The sequence below is a fragment of the Strix uralensis genome, chromosome 21, assembly GCF_047716275.1.
Source record: "Strix uralensis isolate ZFMK-TIS-50842 chromosome 21, bStrUra1, whole genome shotgun sequence".
NCBI classification, from domain to species: Eukaryota; Metazoa; Chordata; class Aves; order Strigiformes; family Strigidae; genus Strix; species Strix uralensis.
In genome coordinates, this window is record NC_133992.1 from 3,242,240 (window position 1) to 3,264,481 (window position 22,242).

The 22,242-nt window shown below is 60.5% G+C and overlaps 2 protein-coding genes across 3 annotated transcripts in view; one reads left to right on the forward strand and one right to left on the reverse strand.

Moving 5' to 3' along the window:
• The first annotated feature begins 292 nt into the window (after positions 1–292).
• Positions 293–6,376, forward strand: SLC31A2 (solute carrier family 31 member 2). Of its 2 annotated transcripts, XM_074891178.1 has the most exons (4): positions 293–569; positions 3,725–3,791; positions 4,675–4,843; positions 5,445–6,376. In XM_074891178.1, the coding sequence occupies exons 1-4, from the start codon at positions 564–566 to the stop codon at positions 5,611–5,613; spliced, it is 411 nt and encodes a 136-aa protein (XP_074747279.1). In that variant the 5' UTR covers positions 293–563; the 3' UTR covers positions 5,614–6,376. The 2 variants fall into 2 exon arrangements, with proteins under 2 accessions (XP_074747279.1, XP_074747280.1); XM_074891179.1 differs by lacking the exon at positions 3,725–3,791 and having other exon boundaries at positions 294–569.
• NIBAN2 (niban apoptosis regulator 2) overlaps positions 6,353–22,242 on the reverse strand; it is a 31,455-nt gene continuing 15,565 nt past the window's right edge. Inside the window, exons 2-14 of the mRNA XM_074891177.1 lie at positions 21,300–21,430; positions 17,770–17,898; positions 17,545–17,650; positions 16,645–16,812; positions 12,666–12,781; positions 12,484–12,588; positions 11,324–11,486; positions 10,707–10,894; positions 10,352–10,507; positions 9,662–9,778; positions 9,098–9,205; positions 8,875–8,986; positions 6,353–8,499 (exon numbers count right to left, since the gene is read on the reverse strand). Coding sequence (XP_074747278.1) covers positions 7,622–8,499; positions 8,875–8,986; positions 9,098–9,205; positions 9,662–9,778; positions 10,352–10,507; positions 10,707–10,894; positions 11,324–11,486; positions 12,484–12,588; positions 12,666–12,781; positions 16,645–16,812; positions 17,545–17,650; positions 17,770–17,898; positions 21,300–21,430 — 2,477 coding nt within the window. The 3' untranslated portion in view covers positions 6,353–7,621. The remainder of the gene's footprint in view (positions 8,500–8,874; positions 8,987–9,097; positions 9,206–9,661; positions 9,779–10,351; positions 10,508–10,706; positions 10,895–11,323; positions 11,487–12,483; positions 12,589–12,665; positions 12,782–16,644; positions 16,813–17,544; positions 17,651–17,769; positions 17,899–21,299; positions 21,431–22,242) is intronic.

Sequence of the window (22,242 nt, forward strand, 5' to 3'; positions counted from 1 at the left end):
TTTCCTTCCCAAGCAGGGAGGTAGATGCTGGCAGGCATCGGGTGCTTTGGGGGGCATCAGCACCCGTTTGCTCTTGGGGAAACAGAGGCCGGGGCAGCTCCAGCGCTCGCTCCTGGGCTCCCGGCTGCAGTGGAGGTGGCCGGAGTGGGCCAGCAAGGAGCGGGCGAGCCCGTGCTCTGGATAAAGCCGCAGCTGGGAAGCAGCAAAGTTCCCCTTCGGCTCTTTCCTTCCGTGTTCTGAGTTGGGGTCCCGCCCTCTCCCGGGAGGGAGCCATGGGAAAGCGAAGCCCCGGGGGGATCAGGCCCCTCTTTCCCCAAGGAGGCTGAGCCCCCTCCCCGCTGCTGAGCCGGGGGGGCGGTGCCGAGGGGGGGGGTGTTGGGGGGACACCCGGTCCCCCCCCCGGCGCGCTCCCGGCGCGGCCCCGCCGCACTACAACTCCCGGGGAGCCCCGCGCCGCGCGTCAGGCGCCCGCGCCGGGACGGGCTGAGCTGGGCTGGGCTTAGCTGAGCTGAGCGGAGCGGAGCTGGGCTGCACCGCACCGGGACGGGTTCTGCACCGCCGCCATGCAGGTGAGCCGAGCCGAGCCGAGCCGAGCCGGGGGGTCCCGGGCGGGCGGGGGGGCCCGCAAATCACCCCTGAAGCCCCGCACCTCGCTGCGGACAGGCGCTGCTTAAAGGCCGTGGCATCGCCACCCGCCCTCCGGCACCCCGGGCCCCCTTCAGCCCGGGCTTCACCCCGGGGCTCCGCCGGGGCTCTGGCGAGCTGTGCCCAGGGTGGGCTAGCTGGCTGGCTGGCTGGCTGGCTGCTCCTCGCAGCCCTGTGCCACCGTGTCCCCACCCCAAAGTCTGTCCCATCGCCCGCTCTCCGTCGCCCAGTACAGGCTTACACCAGACACTCGCAGCGGGAGCTCAAGTCATGGCACAGACCTTGAACCATCACCCTGAAGCAGGTTTGCTTCATGCTCCAAGCTCAGACTGAGTCCCCCTGATTTGCTGGCACCGGCCCCGCAGCAGCATCCCTGTGAGGCCCAGGGGGTGGCTCACCCCCTCTCCAAGGAGCATCCTGGTATGGGGACACCTCCCCAGGCCACTGTTCCCAGCGTGGGGCTGCAGCTTGGGCTGGTTGGGCCGGCATCCTGCTTGCCATGCTATTTTGCACACCAAGGGTCGGTGTGCTGCAGGAACCTCGTCCCGCTCCTCCCCACATGCCCCGCACTGGGTGTCCCGGTCGGACCGGAGCAGCAGGTCGGGATGCGCCGGGCAGCCTGACACTGCTCCACGCAGACACCGCTGGTTTTTCACTTAATGACAAAGAGTAACCCCAAAACTGCAGCTGATTAAGCCACTATATGCACATGTTGTGCACATGATCAGAGGCAGCGCGGGATGTTTTTCAGCAGCTTTATTTGCGTGTGCAAATACCTGCAAAGTGCAGAGGAGGAACTGGGTGCAGCTTTACCCAGGCGCCAGCTGAATCACTCCTGCGTGGGCAGGTGGGTGAGGGCAGGGTCGCATCCCTGGGCCTGGTGCATCGCCCTGGCAGCGTAATTCCCCTCTTGCAAAGAGTGCAGAGATTTTTTAGGACTTGCCCTCTTGACCTTTGCACACCACATCTCACCCAGCAAGAAATCGCACTGTAGCATCGCTGGAGGAGAGGAGCAAGGGGCCATGGGCCCAAGGAGCCATGGGCTCACAGGCACGCTGGGTACCCGAAGACACGTGGCTTCACTCCCAGCTGGGAGTCCTGGTACAGTGAGGGGATCATCTGCTGGTCACTTCTGTTCCCCTGTCCCTAAAATCATAGAATCACAGAATGGTTTGGGCTGGAAGGGACCTTAAAGACCATCTAGTCCCAACCCCCCTGCCTGTGGGACACCTTCCACTAGCCCAGGTTGCCCAAAGCCCCGTCCAACCTGACTCTGAACCCTTCCAGGGAGGGCGCAGCCTCAGCCTCTCTGGGCAACCTGTGCCAGAGCCTCATCACCCTTACAGGAAAGAATTTCTTCCTTATATCTAATCTAAATCTGCCCTCTGTCAGTTTAAAACCATTACCCCTCATCCTATCCCTCCCCCCCGATCAAGAGTCCCTCCCCCCTTTCCTGTAGCCCCTTTCAGTCCTGGGAGGCCGCTCTAAGGTCTCCCCGGAGCCTTCTCTTCTCCAGCTGAACCCCCCCAACTCTCTCAGCCTGTCCTCACAGGGAGGTGCTCCAGCCCCCCGAGCATCTTCGTGGCCTCCTCTGGACCTGCTTGAGCAGGTCCATGTCCTTCTGATGTTGGTGCCCCCAGAGCTGGACACACACTGCAGGGGGGGGTCTCACGAGAGCAGAGCAGAGGGGGAGAATCCCTGCCCTCGCCCTGCTGGCCACACTTCTGATGCAGCCCAGGACATGGTTGGCTTTCTGGGCTGCAAGCGCACGTTGCTGGGTCACAGTCAGTTTTCCATCCACTAATACCCCCAAGTCCTTCTCTGCAGGGCTGCCCTCAATCCACTCATCACCCAGCCTGTCTTTGTGCTTGGGATCGCCCTGACCCGTGGGCAGGACCTTGCACTTGGCCTTCTTGAACTTCATGAGGTTCACACGGGCCCCCCTCTCCAGCCTGTCCAGGTCCCTCGGGATGGCACCCCATTCAGATAGTTCTCCTTACAGGGTGCTGCAGACTTGTGGGTGAAGCCTGCAAAGGAGAAATAACTTCATTTAAAGGCTAATTATCATTAATCTGTTGCCAAAGGAAGCTTAAAAGTGTGAGCCAATTACACGTGCTAATGTGCTTTGGGTAGGCAGTGGCTGAAGGGTGTAATTAGAGCCCGTGGGCAGCGTGGACACCCAGTTATTGGACGGTATTTCTGTCCGAGGCCAGTCCCGTCGGCCGCATCTGCTGGTGTCGGTAACGGTGGGTACGCACGGCTAAGGCCAGGTCAGTGTGTCAGAGGAGAGGGCACGAGCCCTGCGAACACTACCTGTGGAGATTCACCAAGGGGAGGATAAAATAAAATAAAAATAATTCAAAAAGCAAGACATGGCAGCTGTGATATCAGCGGGTTTGTTAGATAAGAGCTCCTCCTGTTTCAGCGTGATAAAGAAGGGGGTTTGATGCCTTTGTAGGTCTCAGCAACCCCAAGTGCTTGGACTTGAGATGCTCCTCTGCCAGGGAGGCATCCCTGGACCTGGCCCCCATCGTCAGGAGGTTGTACTTGTGGCTCTGGGTGCTTTGGCCTGTCCCAGCGATGCAAGAGAAGCCCCTGGGAGGCAGAGAAAAGCGGGGGGGTGGCTGGGCTCTGACCACCAGCCGGCTTCGCTTCAGGCTGCGGACAGTGTCCACCAGCCTCCGTCTGTCTCCCACAGACCTTCCCTTCTTAAATCCGGGCTCATGAAGTCCTGGGCTTGTCTCTCTTTATCGCAGGGGTAGACTGGCTTTTTCTCGCCAGCCCAGACACACACAGGAGCTGCTGCTAGAGGTGAAAATCGTCCTGCTACAAATCAAGGGAAGAGTTAAGCCTGGTCAGCGTGACTGTGATACTCAGTGCAAGTTCCTCCTTCTGTTTCGGGAATGGGGAAAAAAATTGCACCATTTGGTAAAACCCCAGCTGAGCATCAGCACTGGTGCTCAGCCCTTTGGGGTGGTGGGTGCATGGACCTGCTGAAGATGGGGGTGCCCCAGCCCCTCTCTGCCCCTTCACCCCGAGCTGGTTCCTAGCGCTGCCTTTCCCTTGGCCTCTCTTCCAGATGTCCTTCTACTTCTCGGACACAGCAGTGCTGCTCTTTGACTTCTGGAGTGTCCACACCCCCACAGGTAGGCTGCCAGCCCCAGCCCAGCCCTGAGACACCCGTCTGTGCGTCCATCTGTCCGTCACCAGCTGTGCTCTCTGCCCAGGGAAAAGCCATGGCGGGGGGGTTGGATGATCGTTTAGGTCCCTGCCAACCCAAACTATTCTCTGATCCTGTGATGCGGGGCAGAGAAACGAACAGGGGCTTTGCATTTCTGGCAGGAGCAGTGTTAGCGATGGGCTAGGAGGGGGGAGAGCAGGGCCCCCACCCAGCACCAGGGCTGGGGCACTTACTGCACAGGGTGGGGTTGGGGCAGAGCCGTGATGGGCTCCACACAGCGCTCACCCCACAGCTCGGAGGGCACAGCTCGTCTTTGGCTGACCCTCTCCTACCCTGATGAGCCGTGCTGTGCTCTGGTAATTCCCAGTGGGGGGGGTTGATCCCCCCAAGCTAAGAGCAGCAGGCAGGGAGGTGTGGGAAGCATCACCTCCCACACCTGCCACCCCCGCCAGGTCACTCAGTGATGGCTCAACTTCCCGTTTTATTTTACACTCTTTTTTTTTTTTTTTTTTGAAATTATTGTCCCAGCATCATATTTCAACCCCCACATTTTTGTGGAGTCAATGCAAAGATGCTTATTTTTTTCAGAGCAACTCCCTCCAAAAAATACTCCCTAGGAATTTAGAGGGGGGATTGGGCTAAATACACCATTTCCCAACGCTTCACAAACCTGCTGCCTGCTGCTCCAGCCCAACCCCGATCCCAGGAGCCCTCCATTCCCTCCACCTTACCCCGTGGATATGCCCAAGCGCTCCGTGCTGGGACCCGCTGTGCCCCCCCTCTCGCCCCCACACCCCATCTCCTGCCGGTGCACAGCGATGGGCAGCGGCGGGGTGTTTCTCGTGCAGGGATGGCACTCTCGGTGCTGGTGATCCTGTTGCTGTCGATGCTGTACGAAGCCGTCAAGATGGGCAAGGCCGTGCTGCTGCGGCGGGCGCTGCTGGCTCTGCCCCACAGCCTCAGCCGGGAGTCGCTGATGGAGCCGGAGGAGGGGGACACCGGCCCCGCGCAGGGCAGGTACCGCAGGGCCCCCTCTGCCCCCGGCCAGTGGGGCTGCGGGGGGGCTCAGGGAGGGGTGTATGGCCCCTGGGCCAGCGCAGGAGAGGAGCAAGGTTGTAAAGAGGCAGTCGTGGAGTAACAGGCTCCCAGGACAGGGGTCTGTGGACAGCCTCGGGAGGTGGTCCCAGGGCATCCCAGCCCCTCCAGGTACTTTGGGAGATGCCCAGAGTCTTTTTCAGCTGTCTTAAATGCTCATGTTCCCCCAGGAGCCACCGTGGGTGCAAGGAGGGTCCTCGTGGTGTGGGGATGGGCACAAGCAGCGGCTCAGGCACTCCAGCAAGGCTGGGCTGGGCATTCCCTTCCCAGCACAAGCCATTTGAGCCAAGTCTTGGGTTTTTTCTCTTGTATTTAATCCCAGACCATGCCTGAGGCTGCTCTTACTGCCAACCTCTTAATAATATCCTCCCCGTGCCTTTGGAGTGGGATTTCCCCCTGCGCTGCCATTTGCAGACCCATCCCTCTGCCCGCTCCCCAAACCCATCTCCAGCGGCTCCTGGCCATGGGGGGCTGCCGGCTGCCCCAGCCCCTCACTGATGGGGTTTCCCATCTGCTTTCACAGGTGGTTTCAGTACCATGTTGGCCAGACACTGTTCCATGTGGTGCAGGTGGTGCTGGGCTACATGGTGATGCTGGCTGTCATGTCCTATAATGCCTGGATCTTCCTCGGGGCCATCGTGGGCTCCACGCTGGGCTATTTCGTGGGGTACCCCCTGCTCGGTCGGGGCTAGGCACCCCTCCGGGACGGCGGATGATGTGCTCCACAACTCCTGCTACTTTGTCTGGAATAGCTGCTGTCACTTTTGCTGGGTCTGTCCTTGTCCCCGTGCTCTGCGGGATGCAGCACCCCAGGGACTTGCTGCGGGGACCCTCAGTGCTGGCCTGACTCGGGGGGGAGATGCTGGGAAAGGGGAGCCCTGTGGCCAGCACTCTGCCACGCTGCCACGGCCACCGTCCTCAGCAGGTGGCTGTCCCCCAGCTCTCAGGGAGCTTTGGCTGGGTGATGATGGCAGAGGGATTCTGGACATTTCCTTCTCCTCCCACTTCTCAGGGGGGTTCATCCTGGCTGGAACAGGGACCTGCCAGGGAAGGGGATGTGCTGGGGACAGGCACTGCTGCCCTCCCGCCCAGAGCTGCCCTGCACCAAGCCCCTCTTCACACAGTGCCTTCTGGGGATGATGGGGGTCCTGCTGCCCCCCCCATAGTGCTTCAGGGACGGGATCAGAGCAGCCCCCGAGCTGTTGGTGTGGCTGTGCCGCGGGGAAGCTGCTGCTGTGGGTGTCTCTTGCTGCTTCCTTGGGACACCCCTTTTAATAAAACCTTCTGTCGTTTGGCTCCTGGCTTGTGTGGCTGCTGGGTGGTCTTAGGATGTGACACCCCCCAGTCACAGTGGGAGTGGGGATCCCCAGCCCTCCCCCTCTAGCACAGCCCCAGGGGGGCAGTTCAGGAATAAGGACAGTCTCCTCTGGCTTTAAATAAAGCTTTTCCATTTTATTAATTATTATAAGCATATTTTTAAACATTTGTATAACTTTCTTAATAAAATATCCTGGAAGAGACAGGTTTTAAGTTCCCAAAGCAAGGCACTTTGGGGGGCCTCCCAAGTGGGTTAGGCTGGGCACCCCCCTTCAGAGGCAGAAACAGCGGCACCTAAAATACAGGCGAGTGTCGGGGTGCTGGTCCCTGCTCTGCACACACACACGTCTCACGCTCAGAAGTCCTACCAACCCCCCACCAGCTCGGGGGCTTTTAGCATCTCTGTGTGGGGCTGCGCCAGTCCCGTCCCCCTCCCCACGGCAGGCAGGGCTGCTGGGGCTGCCAGCAAACCGCTGCTAAAGCACCAGCTCTTTGCTTGACCATCACGGCGGGCACCAAAATCTGCAAAGCCCGAGAGCCGGAGAAATCATCTGTGCGTGGTGCTGGGGAGCTCCGGGGGGGCAAGAGCTGGGGTCACCCCACTGCACGGTGAGCCTGAGCCCGGAGGCAGCCCAGTCCTGCCAGGCCGTGCTGGAGACATTGTGTGAGTGCCACCCTCCCCACTAAGATTTTACTCTGAACTTCAAGAGCTGCTAGAAGACCCCGGGGTGAGGGTGGCCGGGGGTGGGTGCTGGGTGCTGTGAGCCCAGCCTGGGATCCGTGAGCCCACGCCTGCCCCAGCTCTCACCCCATCGGCAGTGGTTCAAGCCACCCAGCGTTGCTGTACCCCTGCCGTGCCCCCCGGCCACTCTCATGTTTTCCATCATCCCCCGTGGCCCCGCTCCTGCTGGCACTCCCGGAGCCGGCTGGGTGGGATGGCGGTGGGCAGGCTCCCAGGAAACCCCCCGGGTTGGGGCAGGGGACGTCCCCCAGAGCAGCAGGGAGCATCCCGCACACCCATCCACAGCGGGGCTAGTGCTGGCCCCCCCGGCAGCCCCAGGCGCTTGAGCTGAGGGGCAGATAAAGCATCTCTTCAGTAGAAAAGAAGAAAATAAGGCAGAAGAAGGACAGAGCAGAGCGCAGGGGGTGCCCCGTGCCGGGCTAGGGGCCTCCCCCAGTCCAACCCAGTAGGACCACTCGGCTGTGGCCAGCCCTGTGCAGCAGCGGGGACCCCCCCCCGGCTAGGCAATAAGGTCTCGGTGTTTCCCATCCCCTCCCTCTCCCGCAGCGCCGCTCTCCATCCCTGGCAGCGCAGCAGGTCCTATTCCCCCTACCCCAACCCCCGGTGTCACCGGGGCCAGTCCATGGCGGGGGGGCCCGGGGCTAGAACTCAGTCTGCACCCCCTCACCGCTCTCTGTTGTGCCCATGGGCTGTGGGGGGCTGCACTCACCACCCGTGGGGGCCACCTCCTCGCCCGTCTCCTTGTCACTGGGCTGGTGGCAAGCCGTCCTGGCGGACGGTGACGGGGTCTCGGCTCTGGGTGCAGGTGATGCTGGGGTGGCACAGGGCATCTTGGCCTCTGATGGGACATCGGCTCTGGGTTTGGGGGATGCTGGTGCGGCATGGTGCACGCTGGCCCCTGATGGGACGTCGGCTCTGGGCACGGGTGATGCTGGCATGGGGGATGCTGGTGCAGCACGTGTCACACCAGGCCCTGAGGGTACCTCAGCTGCCGGCACAGGCGATGCCGCAGCGGCGCCGTGCACCCCGTCCCCCTCACTGGCTGGACCTTGGCAGGGCCCATCACCCGGGACAGACCCTGCCACCACCTCCTCAGTGGCACCGCGCTCTCGCGTGGCATCGGTACCGTTCGTCAGCCGCTCCTCCGCCTTGACACCGTCCCCGAGGCTCTCCTTCGCCAGCACCTCCCGGATCTCCTCCACCCCATCCGAGGAGCTCGGCAGCACCCCAGGGTTCAGCTCCTCTGGCTCCCGTGGCTCCGGGGAGCCGGGCTGCAGCAACGCCTCAGCGCCCACCTCATAGGGCAGGACCCCCTCATCGTCTTGGATCACTGACACCACTTGCTTGGCCCTGCGGCGCTTTTCGGCCTCCGGCTCGGCCTCAGGCTGCCCGCTGTACTCCTCGCCCCAGTCGATGGGGATGCCCTCGCCCAGGAGGTGCAGGTTGGGATCACTGTTGTGCATGACCATGCTGTCGCGGTACAGGTTGTGTTTCCGCTGCACGGCTGCCTCCTTCACAGCTGGGGGCACCGAGAGAGATGTCAGATGGGCTGGGGGCATGGGGCATCACCCACCGGGCTCGGGCACCTCTCCCTTGGGTGTAGGGTGCAGGGAGAGGTGTCCCGAGCTGGGCAGAGGGTTCAACATCCCACCCACCACTCAGCCCTGCCAGCAGGAAGGTCAGGTGGGAACGCTGCTCCTGGTACAGCCCCCAGCATCCTGCACAGCATCACCCCCTCCTCCAGCCCCCAGCACCCATCACAGGCCCTCCAGGTGCTGCCGAGCCCAGGCTCAGCTTCCACTGACTCAGCCCAGCACTCACCACCCAGGGTGCTGGAGCCCCCCGGGGCTCAGAGCTGAGCGGGTCCAGGCTCCCTGGTGCTGCAGGACCCTACCTTGCATGATGTCTTTCATCACCGACTGTAGCACGACCTCCTCATAAGTGTTCTCCACCAGGATGAAGCTGGCAAAATCCTCGAAGATCAGCTCCTGAAACTTGGCTAATTCCTGCCGCGGGGGAGAGGCCGCTCAGCCCAGGGGGACAGGAGGGAGGGATGCTCCAGCCCCTCTGCAGGGGGGGATGGCCCTTCCCCAACACCCTAAACTTTACCCTCTTACCCCCTTGCAGGTCGGTGCCAGCTTTTTCAGCAGGAAGGGGATGGTGATCTGCAGCAGGGCCTCCCTGAAGAACTTCTTCCGCACAGTGCTGCTGTCGTAGTCGTATTTCTGGAGGGCGAGCAAGAGGGCAGCCCCGGGTCAGTGAGAGCTGTGGGCCGGCAGCTCCCCTGCCCGTGGGCACAAGCCACCCCCCAACCCATTTGCATGGGTGTGAGCAGGTTCCTCTGCCCCTCGCAACCTTCTCTCCAGCCAGCTGGGGTGCCTGAGCCCAGGTCAGAGCCGGCTCCTCCACTGCTGTCTGCAGAAGGGTTTTCGGGCCAGTCTGACCCCCGGGTGGCTTTTGGTGATGCATGTGGTCAGAGGGGACCTGGCTCCTCCAAGTGGTTTCCCACTCACCTGCCCCACATCCCAGCAAAATGCATGAAAAGCTCAATACAAAGATATATTTCCCCAGAAGACTTCTATTAAAATCTGAAAGGTCACTCCTGTCCTCTTCCCCAGGATCATGGCCCTTGGAGTAAGGCCACTGAAGGCCATCGAAGCCCCCAACCTGCCACCCCTCACCTTGAGCACCCTCTCGAGGATGCGCTGGATAGACTTGCACAAGTCGTCTTTGCCCTGCAGCTTCCCCAGCTCCTGATGGAGCAGCGTCTCGAACGTGTACACGGCGTCGTCCATTTGCTGTGAGCGGAGGCAGACGGTCAGGGGGACCCACAGGGACCAACCATGGGGGTGGGCAGGGGGCTCTTTTGGGGCACTGCCACACAAAGATGAGCCTTCATGCTGGCAAGGTCCCCAGCATCCCAGCGTGGCATCCATGGGCTCCACCCTGGGGACCAAGGGTGCTGGGGGAGGAGGGTGCCCAAAACTGGTTGGCACTCCCCTCCTTCTATACCCCGTGCCAGGTTTGGCTGGATCAGACCTCAGAATTGGGCTACTGGCCTTGCTGGTGCCAGTGGGCTCAGTGGCAAAGGCGCAGCCGTGCCGTGATGCCCAAGCCTGGGTGCTGAGTCCATGTTGGAAGGGTGCCCCACGCTGCTGCCCACCCGTTGTCTCCTGCCCTTGGCTCCAGACCAAAAGGGGTGGCCAGATCCACCACACACCCTTAGCTGGGTGCCAACAACATCAAAGTCCCTGAGACAGGACAGACATCCCAGCCAAAGCCCTGCCTGAGTTGGACCTGCTCTGCCTCCGCTCCCCACCCCTCAGTGCTCAGCCTGGGGGGACACAGGAGGATCCCGGTCCCTGTCCCACCTGTCTCATGTGGATCTGGGCCCTCTGCTTGAAGACAGACGTGCTGGAGACATCGAATCGTTGCTGAAGGCCCTCCAATTTCAGCTGGTCCATCTTCTCATAGCATGACTGCATCTTGACGGGGTGGAAGGCCAGGTGGGAAAGCTTCTCCATGTACTGGGGATAAAGGCAAGCTCAGCAGGCAGGTCAGCCTCTCTGTGTGCTCAGGGCTGGGACACGCCACCCCACATGGGTTCATCCCCATGTATTTTCTCAGCCTGGGGTCCCCCAGCACTGTCCGTGCTGAGGATGGCAGCAGGACTGGCCCTGCCACCCCCAAGCCCACTGGCCAGCAAGGAGCATCGCCAGGTCTCACCTCCACCAGCTTCTCCAGGCCACCTTCGTTGACGATGTTCATGTTCATGTCCGTCACCTCCTTGAAGAACACCTCCCGCACCTCAGCAAAGCCCTGGCTCGTGGGGGTCATCAGGGCCTCCAGGATGGAGGAGATATAGGGCTGGACATGGTTACGGACGCAGATCTCCGCTTTGGGGAGGACAAACGCTGGGCAGAGAATGGGAGTGAGCGTGGTGAGGCTCTTGCTCTACCCTTCCAGCTCTGCAAATCAGGTCCTAAACCCACCCTAGGGAGGGGGACCTGCTCCTCCAGGAAAGGTCTCACAGACTTACAGGGCAACGCAAAGTGTTCTTGCAGGGGGCCCTCGATCTCTATTGAACCCGTTCCTGCCCCACTGCCTGGCTTGGGGAGTCACTGCCCACCTTGTCCCCCACCTCCTGGGACAATGCCAATGAGGAACATGCACCCTGGCCACTGCTGGCATCTCCCCAAGGGTTCCGGGCCATGCTGGCAGGAGCCATGCTGCACCCCAGAAACAGCCACACCTTGGTGAAACAGTGGTGATGCCATGACAGGATCCGGTCATGGACACAGCTACACACAGCCACGTCCATGCGTCTCCCCGCAGGGCTCTACCTCGGATCTTGCTGGCCAAGTGTTCCTTGGAGGTAATGATCTGGTCCATGTCCGTGCGGATGGTACTCTCCATCTGGGGCCGCTCCTGTTCACACTTGGCCATCACTGCATCGTACTGGGCCTTGGTCTGCTCATAGACCATCCTATAGACGGCATCTGAGATCTGGTGAGGGAGAGATGGGGTGTTCAGCTGCCCCCACACCTCCTGCTGCTGCCACCATCACCTCCAGCCTGCAGGACCTGCCGAGCCTTCACCCATGCCCTAATCGGGCCCCTCCTCGCCGCCTGGCAGAAGGTTTTTCACACCAGGGATCCCTCAGCTGGGTGACATGAAGCTCCCATGCTGCTTCGAAGTGGTGCCCGAGTGGGCCAGAGCCAAGCACTGCCTCCATCAGCCAACCTGCCCCAGGCGGGTCAGGGGATGCTGCAGGTCTGGGGATGCTGATGGTCTGGGCAGGAGAGCCCCTGACCCATTTGAAAGCTGTTCCCTGCCCCGCTCAGCCTGCCTGGGGTCTCAGGAGCCAGCGCCGTGAGCAGGATGTGGCTGCTGGCTGAGGCTTCACGCTCACTTTGCAGCCAAACACCGTGATTTTGGGGCCCGGCGGGAGGCAGAGCCATCCCACCCCTCCCTCCCTCGGGTTTCCCAGCTTTGCAGCTAAGACCACAGCTACTGAAAAAGCACTGTTTGTGTGTTTTCAGGCTGCTCCAGTGACACATTATGAGCCTGGTGGTAATTATCTACCAGCTTTTAAGGTTTCAACAGGCAGTTTTGAAGAGCCCTCGGTCTTTCGCAAGGGTTCAGGCTGGATTTAGCCTGTGCTGCTCTAAAAATGGCTCGCTAAATATAGCCAGGACGGGCTTCACTCTGGGGCTGGGCTTCCTCCTGTTTGCTTCCCTCGCCCCAGGGACAAGGCAGCACAGGCAGGGATGGGCAGGGCTGCTCACAGGGGCACAACAAGGAGCTTTAAAAAGCCACAGTGGAGAATAAGGACGGCTTCTTTGGCAGGGGCCAAGAGAGGGGGCAACCCGGGGGCGCGGCACTGGCTCTGACAGGCAGGAAAGGGGGAAGGGAGGTGGCAACGCAGCCCCCAAAGCAGAGGCAGTGCAGGCAGGGGGAGGGCAGGTGACAGTGACCCCCCCCAGCAGCCCCAGCCCCACACCTGGATCCAGGTCCGCTGGCGCTCCTGAGCCTTGCCCTTCAGCCGGGGGCCGATGGTGGTCCTCAGCTCGGGGAGCAGCTCCTCCATCACCAGGTTGCTCAGGACCTGCGAAGGCAGGAGGCTTTGGGGACCCTGCTCAGCCCACAGCCCCCCACCCCAGCCCTGGGGGGACAGGTCCTCACCTGGGTCTCATTGCCGCACAGCATGTCCCAGGTGCCGTACTGCTCCTTCGCCTGGCGGTACATGCGCACAGCGTCCGTGAAGGCTGGAGCCTCCACTTTGGAGTCCTCCGAGATCCCTGGGGAGGGGATGGGGGGCATGAGTGGGCAGCCCGGCATGGGGAGCGAGGGGCAGCCCAGCTCCTTGTGGCATCCCCAGCCCTCCTTTGCAGGGGGTCCCCCACACCCTCAGACCCACACAAGGAGCTCAGGGCTGTCACCGGCCACTGTCTCTGCCTGGGGGGGTGGGCAGCAGTCTCCCAGACACACCAGCAGCTGGGGGGGCTCCCACTCTGTCCACAGACTGATCCCCTCCAGAACCAGAGCAAGGTCAGGGAGGCACCCAGGAGCAGGGGTGCAGCAGAATGGGGGGTTCAGTGAACCCCAATGGTGTGTGAGGACCCAGGTGCTCAGCAAACCCTGAAGGCACGTCAGGAGCAGGGGTGCAGCAAGACCTGGGGGCTCAGCAAGCCCCCGCAGTGTCTGGGGACCTGAGGGCTCAGTGAGCCCCAAAGACACAGCAGAAGCAGTGGCTCACCAGTATGGGGGGGCTCAGTGGCCCCCGACACTGCCTGGGGCTCAGCGAGCCCACCAGCACCACAGGACGGGGCAGCCAGGGGTGCTGGAGGAAGGGGGAGCCCTCCAGGGAGCGGCACAGCTTGGGAGGAAGAGGAAAGTGGCCGAGAGGCATCGGGCTGAGTCACAGCCCAGTCCCAGAGCCAGCCCTGTGGGAGTCACACTGGGCTCTGCCTGGCTGGGCTGCCCCCGACATGTCACTGCCGTGAGTCACTGCAGCATGGCTTGCGGGGCCACCAGCACCAGGGGGGCTCCAGTGTCACCCCCACCTTCCCGCAGCACCCATCAGGAGGAGGGGCAGGGTGCTGGGAGCCCACGGCCACATCCCACAGGGAGGAGGAGGAGGAGATGGGGGCAGCAGGCAGGCAGGACCGCCCAGGAGCCCACTGACACACATCCCACGCGTGTCCTGCCTCATCCCAGCCTCTCCAGGCTCCGGTGCCTGTCAGCTGGAGAGAAATATTCCTGGGAGCGGACCCCCCCCCCCCCGCCAGCACCCCGACTCCCCTCCTCATGCCCGGAGCCCTGGCAGGAGCGAAGCAGGATGGGACTGAGCCCAGGGTAGCCCTATGGCAAAGGGTCCCCCAGCAGAGCCGCCCTGCTCAGAGGCTCCCAGAGCATCCCCACAGCGATGACAGCAGCGGGTCGTAGCATGGCCCTGGACCGCCCAGCAAGCCGGTGTCCTGGGGAGACACAGCCAGGGGTGGCTTCTCCCCTTCCAAGGACAGCCCAGGGTAGTGAGCGGATCTTTTCCAAGGCACACAGATTTTTCTAAGATGATTACATTTAACTCCAAGCCTAAGAAGCTTTTCCTAAGGGGAAGCTTAATATACGAGGGAAAAAAATGCTGAGAAAGTGAAGTCTGACCCTTTCTCAGTGCTCGGTGGGAGCCAGAGCTGGACTGAGCTTTCAGGGGCCGGTGCTTCTCCATCCACGGGTCCTTGCAGCTCAGCATCGCCTCCCGGGTGGGGCAGCCTGGTATGGGCTTCAGTGCCCCCTGCCAGAGCTGCTACAGCCAAACTTCATCCTCCAAACCATGCAGAGAGCAGGGCAGGATTGTCCCCCGAGAAGATTTTGCCCCCACGTTGACCCAGCGCTGAGGGATCTGGTGTAGTTGGGAACTGTCAGTGTGAGGTTAATGGTGGGACTGGAGGAGCTTCAAGGTCTTTTCCAACCTGAATGATTCCGTGATTCTGTGAAGCCACCTGGATCTGTCCAGCCAGGGTCACTTGTCCCTGGCTCAGCCCGGAGGACAGTGGGCTCCGGCTGCGGGGAGCCAGCCCCAGGGACAAGCAGACATGGCTGGCTGAAAGGAGACATCATGCCACTTCACAGGGCAGATTTAATGAGTTTGCTTCATTAATATGTGGCTAATTAAGCATTGATCTTTGCTCGCCTTGTCAGGGTTGGGAAACAACTGCCCAAGCCTGGACCCTACTCTGGAAAGGCTCCCGGGGTGATGGTGCACCGCAGGATCACCGGAATGCTACACCTCGACTTTTTCAAAGTCCACCCCACTCACGGCACAGGATGATCTCCTCTCACTGAGGGAACAGTGCTGAAGAAGAAATGTGAGTTTGAAACTGCTTTTTGCCCAAAAAACAGCTGAATGGGGCAGCCTGCCCGCAACTAGGGGCAAGAGCCAGCGGGGTGGGCACTGCTCCGGCCCTGCATGCCACCATACAGGGCACGGGATATTCTCGGAGCAGCCAAGGACACCCAGGCTCCAGGGAAACCAGGCTGGGTACCTCCTGCGTGAGGAACAATGTTGCACGATGTCCTTGGTCCTTACAGAAGAGCTGGTGTGACAAAAATACAGTCTTAAAAAGGGAGGTGAAAATTCCCACACTAATCACAACCGGAGGCAGAAACAGAGCCTCTAATTTAGGGAAAAAAAAAAGACAAATTGCTCGACAACAACAAAAGAGCTTTCATGAAACTTGAAACAGTATCTCAGACCTTGCAGGAGCAGTGAGGGGCAGAAATGGGGCTTGGGAGGGAAGAACCATCTCACAGAGAAATCCAGGCTGTAGAAATGCAGAAACCTGCCACTGCCCACCCCTGTAAGTTATTTTCATCACATGCTGAGAAGGAGGAGAGGGAGGAGAGGATTTAATGGCACAACACTGGCTGGCACTGGGGATAGCAGAGGGGCTCACATCTCTCCTCTCTCCCGCAGCAGCACCCGGCAGCCAGAGAAAGGAAATTAAAGATAAATAAATTGGCTTTTTGTTAGTAAGAGAGATCAATTCCTATTTTATCAGGAGCTGGTTTGCTGCTCCCCTGGCTTTGTGTGTCCAGCCAGCGAGCACAGGGGATCCTGGGGCGCTGAACTGCATGCAGCAATGATGCTGCAGCAACATCCCGGGGGGATGAGTGGCTGGAGGGGTCACTGTTCCCAGCCTCCTGCAAAGGAGCCCAGGCCCCAGGTGGGCTGCAGGGAGATGCTCATCCTGACAAGCTCAGACACCCCCAGCTCACCAACAGCACATGGATGTGTTTTGTAGCGAGGAACACCAAAAGGAAGGGAAAGAGCAAGGCTTTCAGTTGATTTAATCTAACATGGGAGGAGGGAAACCCTCACCGAAACCCAGGCTCCAGATCCAACCCCATTACTCCATTCCCTAAACAGTAGCTCCAGCAAAATCAGGGCTACACAGAGCTCCCGGGAGTGAAAGAAGCACTTAAAAACTAGGCAGCATTGCTCTTTGCCCACTAAAAGACCCGATTTTGAGCAGGTTTCAGCACTGGCACCTCCTTCCCCAGGAAACTTCTCACCATCCAAGGCACCGCCAGGACCTGGGTCTCAGCCCAGGAGCGCACAGGCCACAGCCAAGCAGGAAAATCGTGTTTTCCTGCCAGAGTATCGCCTCCGCCCCGGCCCCTCGCAGCCCTGCACCCCTCTGCCCGCAGCCCTGGCTGCCCTCGCTTGCCAGTGCCCGGGCGGTGCCGGCGGGGCAGGGAGAAGGACTGTGGGGCTTGGAGTTTTGATGACTTTAATTGCCAAATATTTTCTACCTCAGGGTGGAAAATAGGCATCAGGGTGTCTCTTGAGCCAGGCTCCGTGCTGGGTCCTGCAAATGCTGCCTGCCCTGGTGCAGGCATCACGTTCCTTACGGGCAGCGGGATGCTCTGGGCAGCTGGATCCCTCCCGCTCCCCCACCTCGCTCAGGGAGAGGATGAGATGCTCAGTGATGCTCAACAACTCCCAGCCAATTCCTCCTCTTAACCTCCAAATCATCACCTTTTGCCCAAAACCCAACCCAACCACTGCAGGGTCCCCAGCACCCTCTCTGGAGCAGGAGGATGATGCTCTCCCCACCCCGGAGCCCCTGTGTGTGTCCCCCCCCAGCCCAGCATCGCTCACCATTGTTGCAGTGCCGAACGCAGTCCTGGAAAACCGCCCGCCACTTCTCCTGCTCCTTGCCTGTCATCACGCAGAAGTAATAGTGCCGGGAGTAGGGGTGCCAGAGGATGAGGGGGAAATCCGTGGGGCACTTCAGGATGGGGGAATGCCCCGATTTGGGCATCACGCCTGTGGAGGGGGGAAGGATGCTTTGAGGAGCAGACAGGGCAGGACAGGGGTGGGGATGCTGCAGGGTTGGGGGCGTCCATCTTGCCCAGCATTTGGGTCTGGGGGTGCAGCAGGAGCACACAAGACCCCTCAGCTCCTTCCCAGTGCCTTTGCTGAAAATTCTACCAAAAACATGGGGCAAAAGAAGTTCAAAGAGGCTCGTTCTTCCAAAAAGGAAATCCGAAGTGAAAATTGAAAAAAAAAAAATTAAAAAAATCATTATTTCCAGCACAGAACGCTCCCCGGAGCTGCTGGCCTGCTGTTTCAGCAGCTCCTGCCCCGCTCCCTGGGGGCTGCCCTGGCCTTTAGGGACGCGGGGCAGGAGGATGGTAAGCGGGGTGGTGGCGGCTCCTCCTGGGGGTCTGGATGGAGGAGCGAGAGCTGCTGCCTTCGCCCAGCGCCGCCAGGAAAGGGAGGTGGCAGCAGCGTGGGGCAGCTCTCATGGAACTGCAAACACATTTTCCTTCCTTCCCCAGTGGCTGCAGCAGGACCGGAGTAGCAGATACCTCACACTGCACCCTACACCCATGGAGGGGAACAGGGCTGTTCTTCCCTACAGCCCCACACCCCGAAACCACCCCACAGGGATGCCTACATCCCAAAATTACCCCTTCCCAAAGGTCCCCAAGGGATGTCCAGCAGCATCGGGGTGCAGGGGACCCCAAGCATCCTCCTCACCCTGCAGCCACTTACCAGGCAGGCTGCTGTTCACCAGCTCCAGGTACTGGTCCACAGAGGTGAGGATCTTGTAGCCAGCACTGTTGACCTGCAGGCGGGGTGGCAGGTCCCGCTCATAGGCCTGAGCAGAAAAAAGATGGTCATGGATGATGGGGAGCATGGCCACACCACCACAGCAATGGGGTGTCCCCCTTTGGAGCTGTGCCCACCGGAGACAAGCAGAAGGGTGATGCCCCTCACCAGTTTGTTCTCGTAGAGGACCAAGCCATAGTTGTGTGGGACCACGCAGAAGCGGTTCCTCCACTTCTTGTTCTCCTCGATGTACTGGAAGAGGTTGCCCGAGTAGATGACGTGGTCCTCCAGAGGGACCTGTGAGGAGGAGACACATGGTGGATGGCACGGGGAGGGGAAGAAAGGGGGGAGAGGTGGCGGCCTGGCTCGGGAAGCTCAGCAAGGTCTGTTAGTGGTGGTTTGGGTGGGGGGGTTTGGGTGGGGTTTTCTGCACTAGGGCTATGCTGAGGGTCTCCAGGTTCACCACTGGATTATCTCCTATAGCACTGCAAATTTTGGTGCCTGAATAGGTGCGTCTGGGTGACGACTTGGAGGATGACCATATGCACAGCCCTAGAAAATGTCAGAGGGGCTACTCATACAGCAGCGAAGTTGCACGTGGTGGTGTTCACCATGGTAGTGGTCACACCTCTGTCCCTGGCATCTCCTTCCTGGCAGGTACACCCAGCTCAGCTGAGCGACACGAGCTCACTTGGCAGAGCCCTCCAGCAACTCTTCCCAACCTCAACTACTGTGATTGCCCCAGCTTAGGGCAGGCGGGAGCATGCATGGTGCTGCTCGGTGGTGGCCATCAACCAGCAGGTCCTGCCAGGGTGCAGGTCAGAGGCAAGCTGTGGATGGCAGGAACCAAGCCCTGCCCTAGCATGGCCTCCAGATGGGACATGGAAGAGGAAAAGCAAGAAGCCACCCTGTAGAGCTCAGCACCACGTGATGTTTAAATGCTTTGGGCTTCATGGAAGACCAGCAACAGGCTGAGGACATCCCACGCCCCTGAGCCCCCCCCCCCCCCCCCCCTCCACCCCCCGGCTGAGCAGCCCCCCTCCAGCTCTCCAGCACCTTTTGGCCCATACGCCAGCAGCGTTTACGCCATCCCAAACACAGGCTGGCTGAGCGAGCCAAGAATTTGTCCCAAGAATTTTTATGATCCCAGGAACATAAACAAGAGCTGAGAGCTCTCGTGAGGGCGGGAGCGTGCAGCCACCACCTCTCCTGCCATGGCCACCCACCATTCACCATGGCGGCTGTCAGGAGGGACCAGCCAGGGCTTGGGACCATGCACCCAGCACCAGGACCTTTCCCTCTCCTCTCCCTGCTCTGTCCCTCTCCTGGCTCACAGGCAACCCATTGCCTTCCCCAGGCTCCCCACTACCGCCTGACCCCACAACCCCGTGGGTGGTAAGGAGGTCTGAGAGCAGCTTGGCTCAGCAAACAGGCTGACAGCACCTCGCTGCTCCTTACTGCTTTCCAAAGGCCTTGGGAGGGGGAGAAGAAAGCATGAAGCAAGCCCTGCAGGGCTGAGGGACAGCAGGAGCCATGAGAGCCCAACACTCAAGGCCACCAGCAGTGATGGGGACAGAAAGGTGGTGCCAGGTCCTCATCAACATCTCACCAGGGTGGCTCATCCAAGGAGAATCAGCCCTTCTAAACTGGCTTCGAAACCGCTGCCAAGGCAGACGAAGCCCTACAGACCAGCTGCTAATCAAATAAAGGCCAGTCTGAGCTCTGACATGGGTCCAGGGGACCTTGGCCAGGGACTGGCTGCTCACAGCCATCAGCAACCTGGGAGCCCTGTCACAGCCATCCCCTACTCACACACCCTCCTTGCCCGGGGGAGGCACTGAGACAGCACCACCCAACCCCGGCAAATATTTGGGACAGGCAGGTATGTGCCAAATTGCTAGGTTGGGCAGGGAGGGGACCAGGGACAGCGCGGGCGGAGGGCCCTGCACTGCCTGTATCCCTGCCACGGGGACGGGGAGCGATGGGGAGCGAGATCAGGGTCCGGGTATGTCAGCTTTGGGGCTTGGCCAGGAGAGGCTGTTATGAGGAGAGAGGATGCTTGGGGATGGTTTTTCAGTGGCGCTGGCTGGAGAGACCAAAGACAGAAACGTTCATTCCTTATTCTCATCGCTGTTGCTCCTTGCTGGCATTTCAGGTGACTGAGCCACGCTTTGGACCCCAGCCCAGCTGTCCCCCTCTGTCCAGGAGGGCCACCAGCTGCTGGTATCACTGTGGGAGCTGCCTCTGAGCACCACATCCCCACAGAGATTGCAAAATAAAGGTAATAAATAAATAAAATTTAAAAAACCCAAATGCCACATCCCGGTTGGACCTGCCTGAGGACAGGGAGGACGCTACCCTGCATCTCCTTGACATCCACAACTTTTTTGGGCATAGTTGGGGAGCGCAAAGCCCAGCTGGAGGAGATGTTGTCCCCAGGATGTTGGGAGCGCCGGTACATCCCGGTGGCACTGCCGGGACACTGGCAGAGGACAGGCAGCAGACAGGACATCGCGGAAGAGGAATGTCCTATTTATACACTGGTGTTTTAAAAGATTTGCACAGCGTCCCTGACCTCCCCGCCTCGCCGCCGTTCCTCAGACATTCCTGGGCTGCTTGCTGGAGCTTTTTAATGAAGCAACCAAGCTCGGGATGGAGGTAGCCCCCGGGGGGTGCTGAAGGCATCTGTCAAATTGCAAGGAACCCAAGGGACGCTTTGCCGAGGACGCTGGGTGCCTGGCTCCTGCCCAGGAACCTCCACACCTTTATTTTGCTCAACACACCCAACACCCAGGCAGCTTTCAGAGGAGATGGGGCACATCCAGGTGCCTGGGCAAGGTGTCACCTTTGTGGGTGGGCAGGGAGACAACCGCTGTGAGCACCCAGGGCTTGAGTCTGATCTCATGGACACAATTTCTAGATTTCTTAAAAAAACACTCCCTTAAGCCCCAGATAAAAGCAGAAGCCCATCCCCATGTGCAATCACATCTCCTCCTGCTTTCAAGGAGCACACACAGGACAGCAGCTCCACCAACCCAGCCAGGGAGCAACCCCAAACCCTCTCTGCCGGCGAGAAGCCCCAGCTGACGTGCATCTGCCTTTGGAGGTGGGAGGGGAGGGCAGGATCTGTCCCCGGGTGCTGGAGCCGCAAGCAACAAGGGGAGATGCTTGGAGACCTTTTGCCAGGCAGGAGATATGTGGCTCCTGAAGATCAGACTCAGAGCCACCTCCTCTTCACCTGCCGGGTCAGGGATGCCTTCCAGGAGTTTCCTACCCCTCCCTGGGCATTTGCCTGGGCTGGAGCACCACTCGCACCCAGGAGCAGGAAGACAACAGCCCAGCACAACCCACTCAGGGCTTCCCTGGGCACAAGGCAGTCCCAGGAACTCCTGCCAGCCCTGGCATGAAGCAAACTCATCCATGGGGGCTGCAGCCAAAACCCAGCCTTGCCCCTGCTTGCTGGTGTGCTCATTGCATGGGATCAGATAGAAAACCTTCCTGGGGAGCCCCACAAGCTTCACGGATGGTGTGTGATGGGATGGACCAGTGGCACGGGCACTACATCCTGCCCCAGCAGGGTGGAATGGGGAGAGGGGACACGCCCAGGCTTTGGGGAGCACATCAGTCTGTGCTCGTTGGCCATGGGGATGGAGCTCCCCACCAGTTCCAGACTCCTTTGCACGGAGCCAGAGACTTACCTTGCGGTGGAGCAGCTGGGCCTGCGGCCCTCCGTTGCCTTCGATCTCATAGCGGACGCTGTTGAAGAGCGCTACGCCATACTGCTCCTTGTAGCACTGGCAAAACTCCCCCAGCACCTTCCCAGTCTTCTCTGCAAGAGGAGAGCAGAGCCACGTTAGGCAGGGGCTGGATTCGGGGGTCTCCTTGCCACAGACAGCCCAGAACCCCACACGGACACCTTTCCCCTGCCCTCCCCACCCACCCCACACCTCCCATCATCCTTCTGCCCACTGGAGCAGGGTTCGGTGCAGGGCCATAGCTGAGCCTGCTGCCCTCTGCCCTCTCCATCCAGCCCAGGGACTAATTTGGGGTCAAGATGATCTTTTTTTGGCCTTTCACGTTAATGCCATAGATTCCTCTCCCCAGCAGGAAATTCCTGACATTAAGCTGATTCCGGCAATGCTGACAGCTTCCCGTGCCTTGTGCAGCTCCCCAACCCCACTCCAACCGCCTCGGCCAGCTGAGACTGGGGGGAACCCGCCCCATCCTCAGCCCCACTCACACCCACCCAACCCCACTGTGCCCCCGTAAGGACCATCCTACAGGATGGGGCTGGCTGGCTCCAGGCTCTGCAGCCAGCGATGCTCAGGGCCATGCACGCAGCAGGGAGATTCGAAGGGGAAAGGACAGCCCGGCCCCCACCACAGTCCCCATGTCACCCTCTGCGCAAGGCAGGGACCCCCACCAGGACCCCTGCCTCCAGACTGGGGGGAGGCCGAGGTTCTGGGAGAGCTTGAGCTGCCACGTGCCCCTCAGCACCCCACACTGGAGGAGATCCCCTCCATCCCACAGGCAGCACCCTTACCCACATGCACCCTGCTCCAGACGGCACCCTGCCCCACGCATCACCCTGCCCTCTGCCCTCCCCACTCCAGCTCAACCCCACATGGGGCTCCTACACCA

What these genes read in the sequence shown, in the direction of transcription:
- SLC31A2 (XM_074891178.1), top strand. An exon ending in GAGTGTCCACACCCCCACAG is followed by an intron (nt 3,792 to 4,674) that starts GTAGGCTGCCAG and finishes TTTCTCGTGCAG; the next exon opens with GGATGGCACTCTCGGTGCTG. An exon ending in ACCGGCCCCGCGCAGGGCAG is followed by an intron (nt 4,844 to 5,444) that starts GTACCGCAGGGC and finishes CTGCTTTCACAG; the next exon opens with GTGGTTTCAGTACCATGTTG.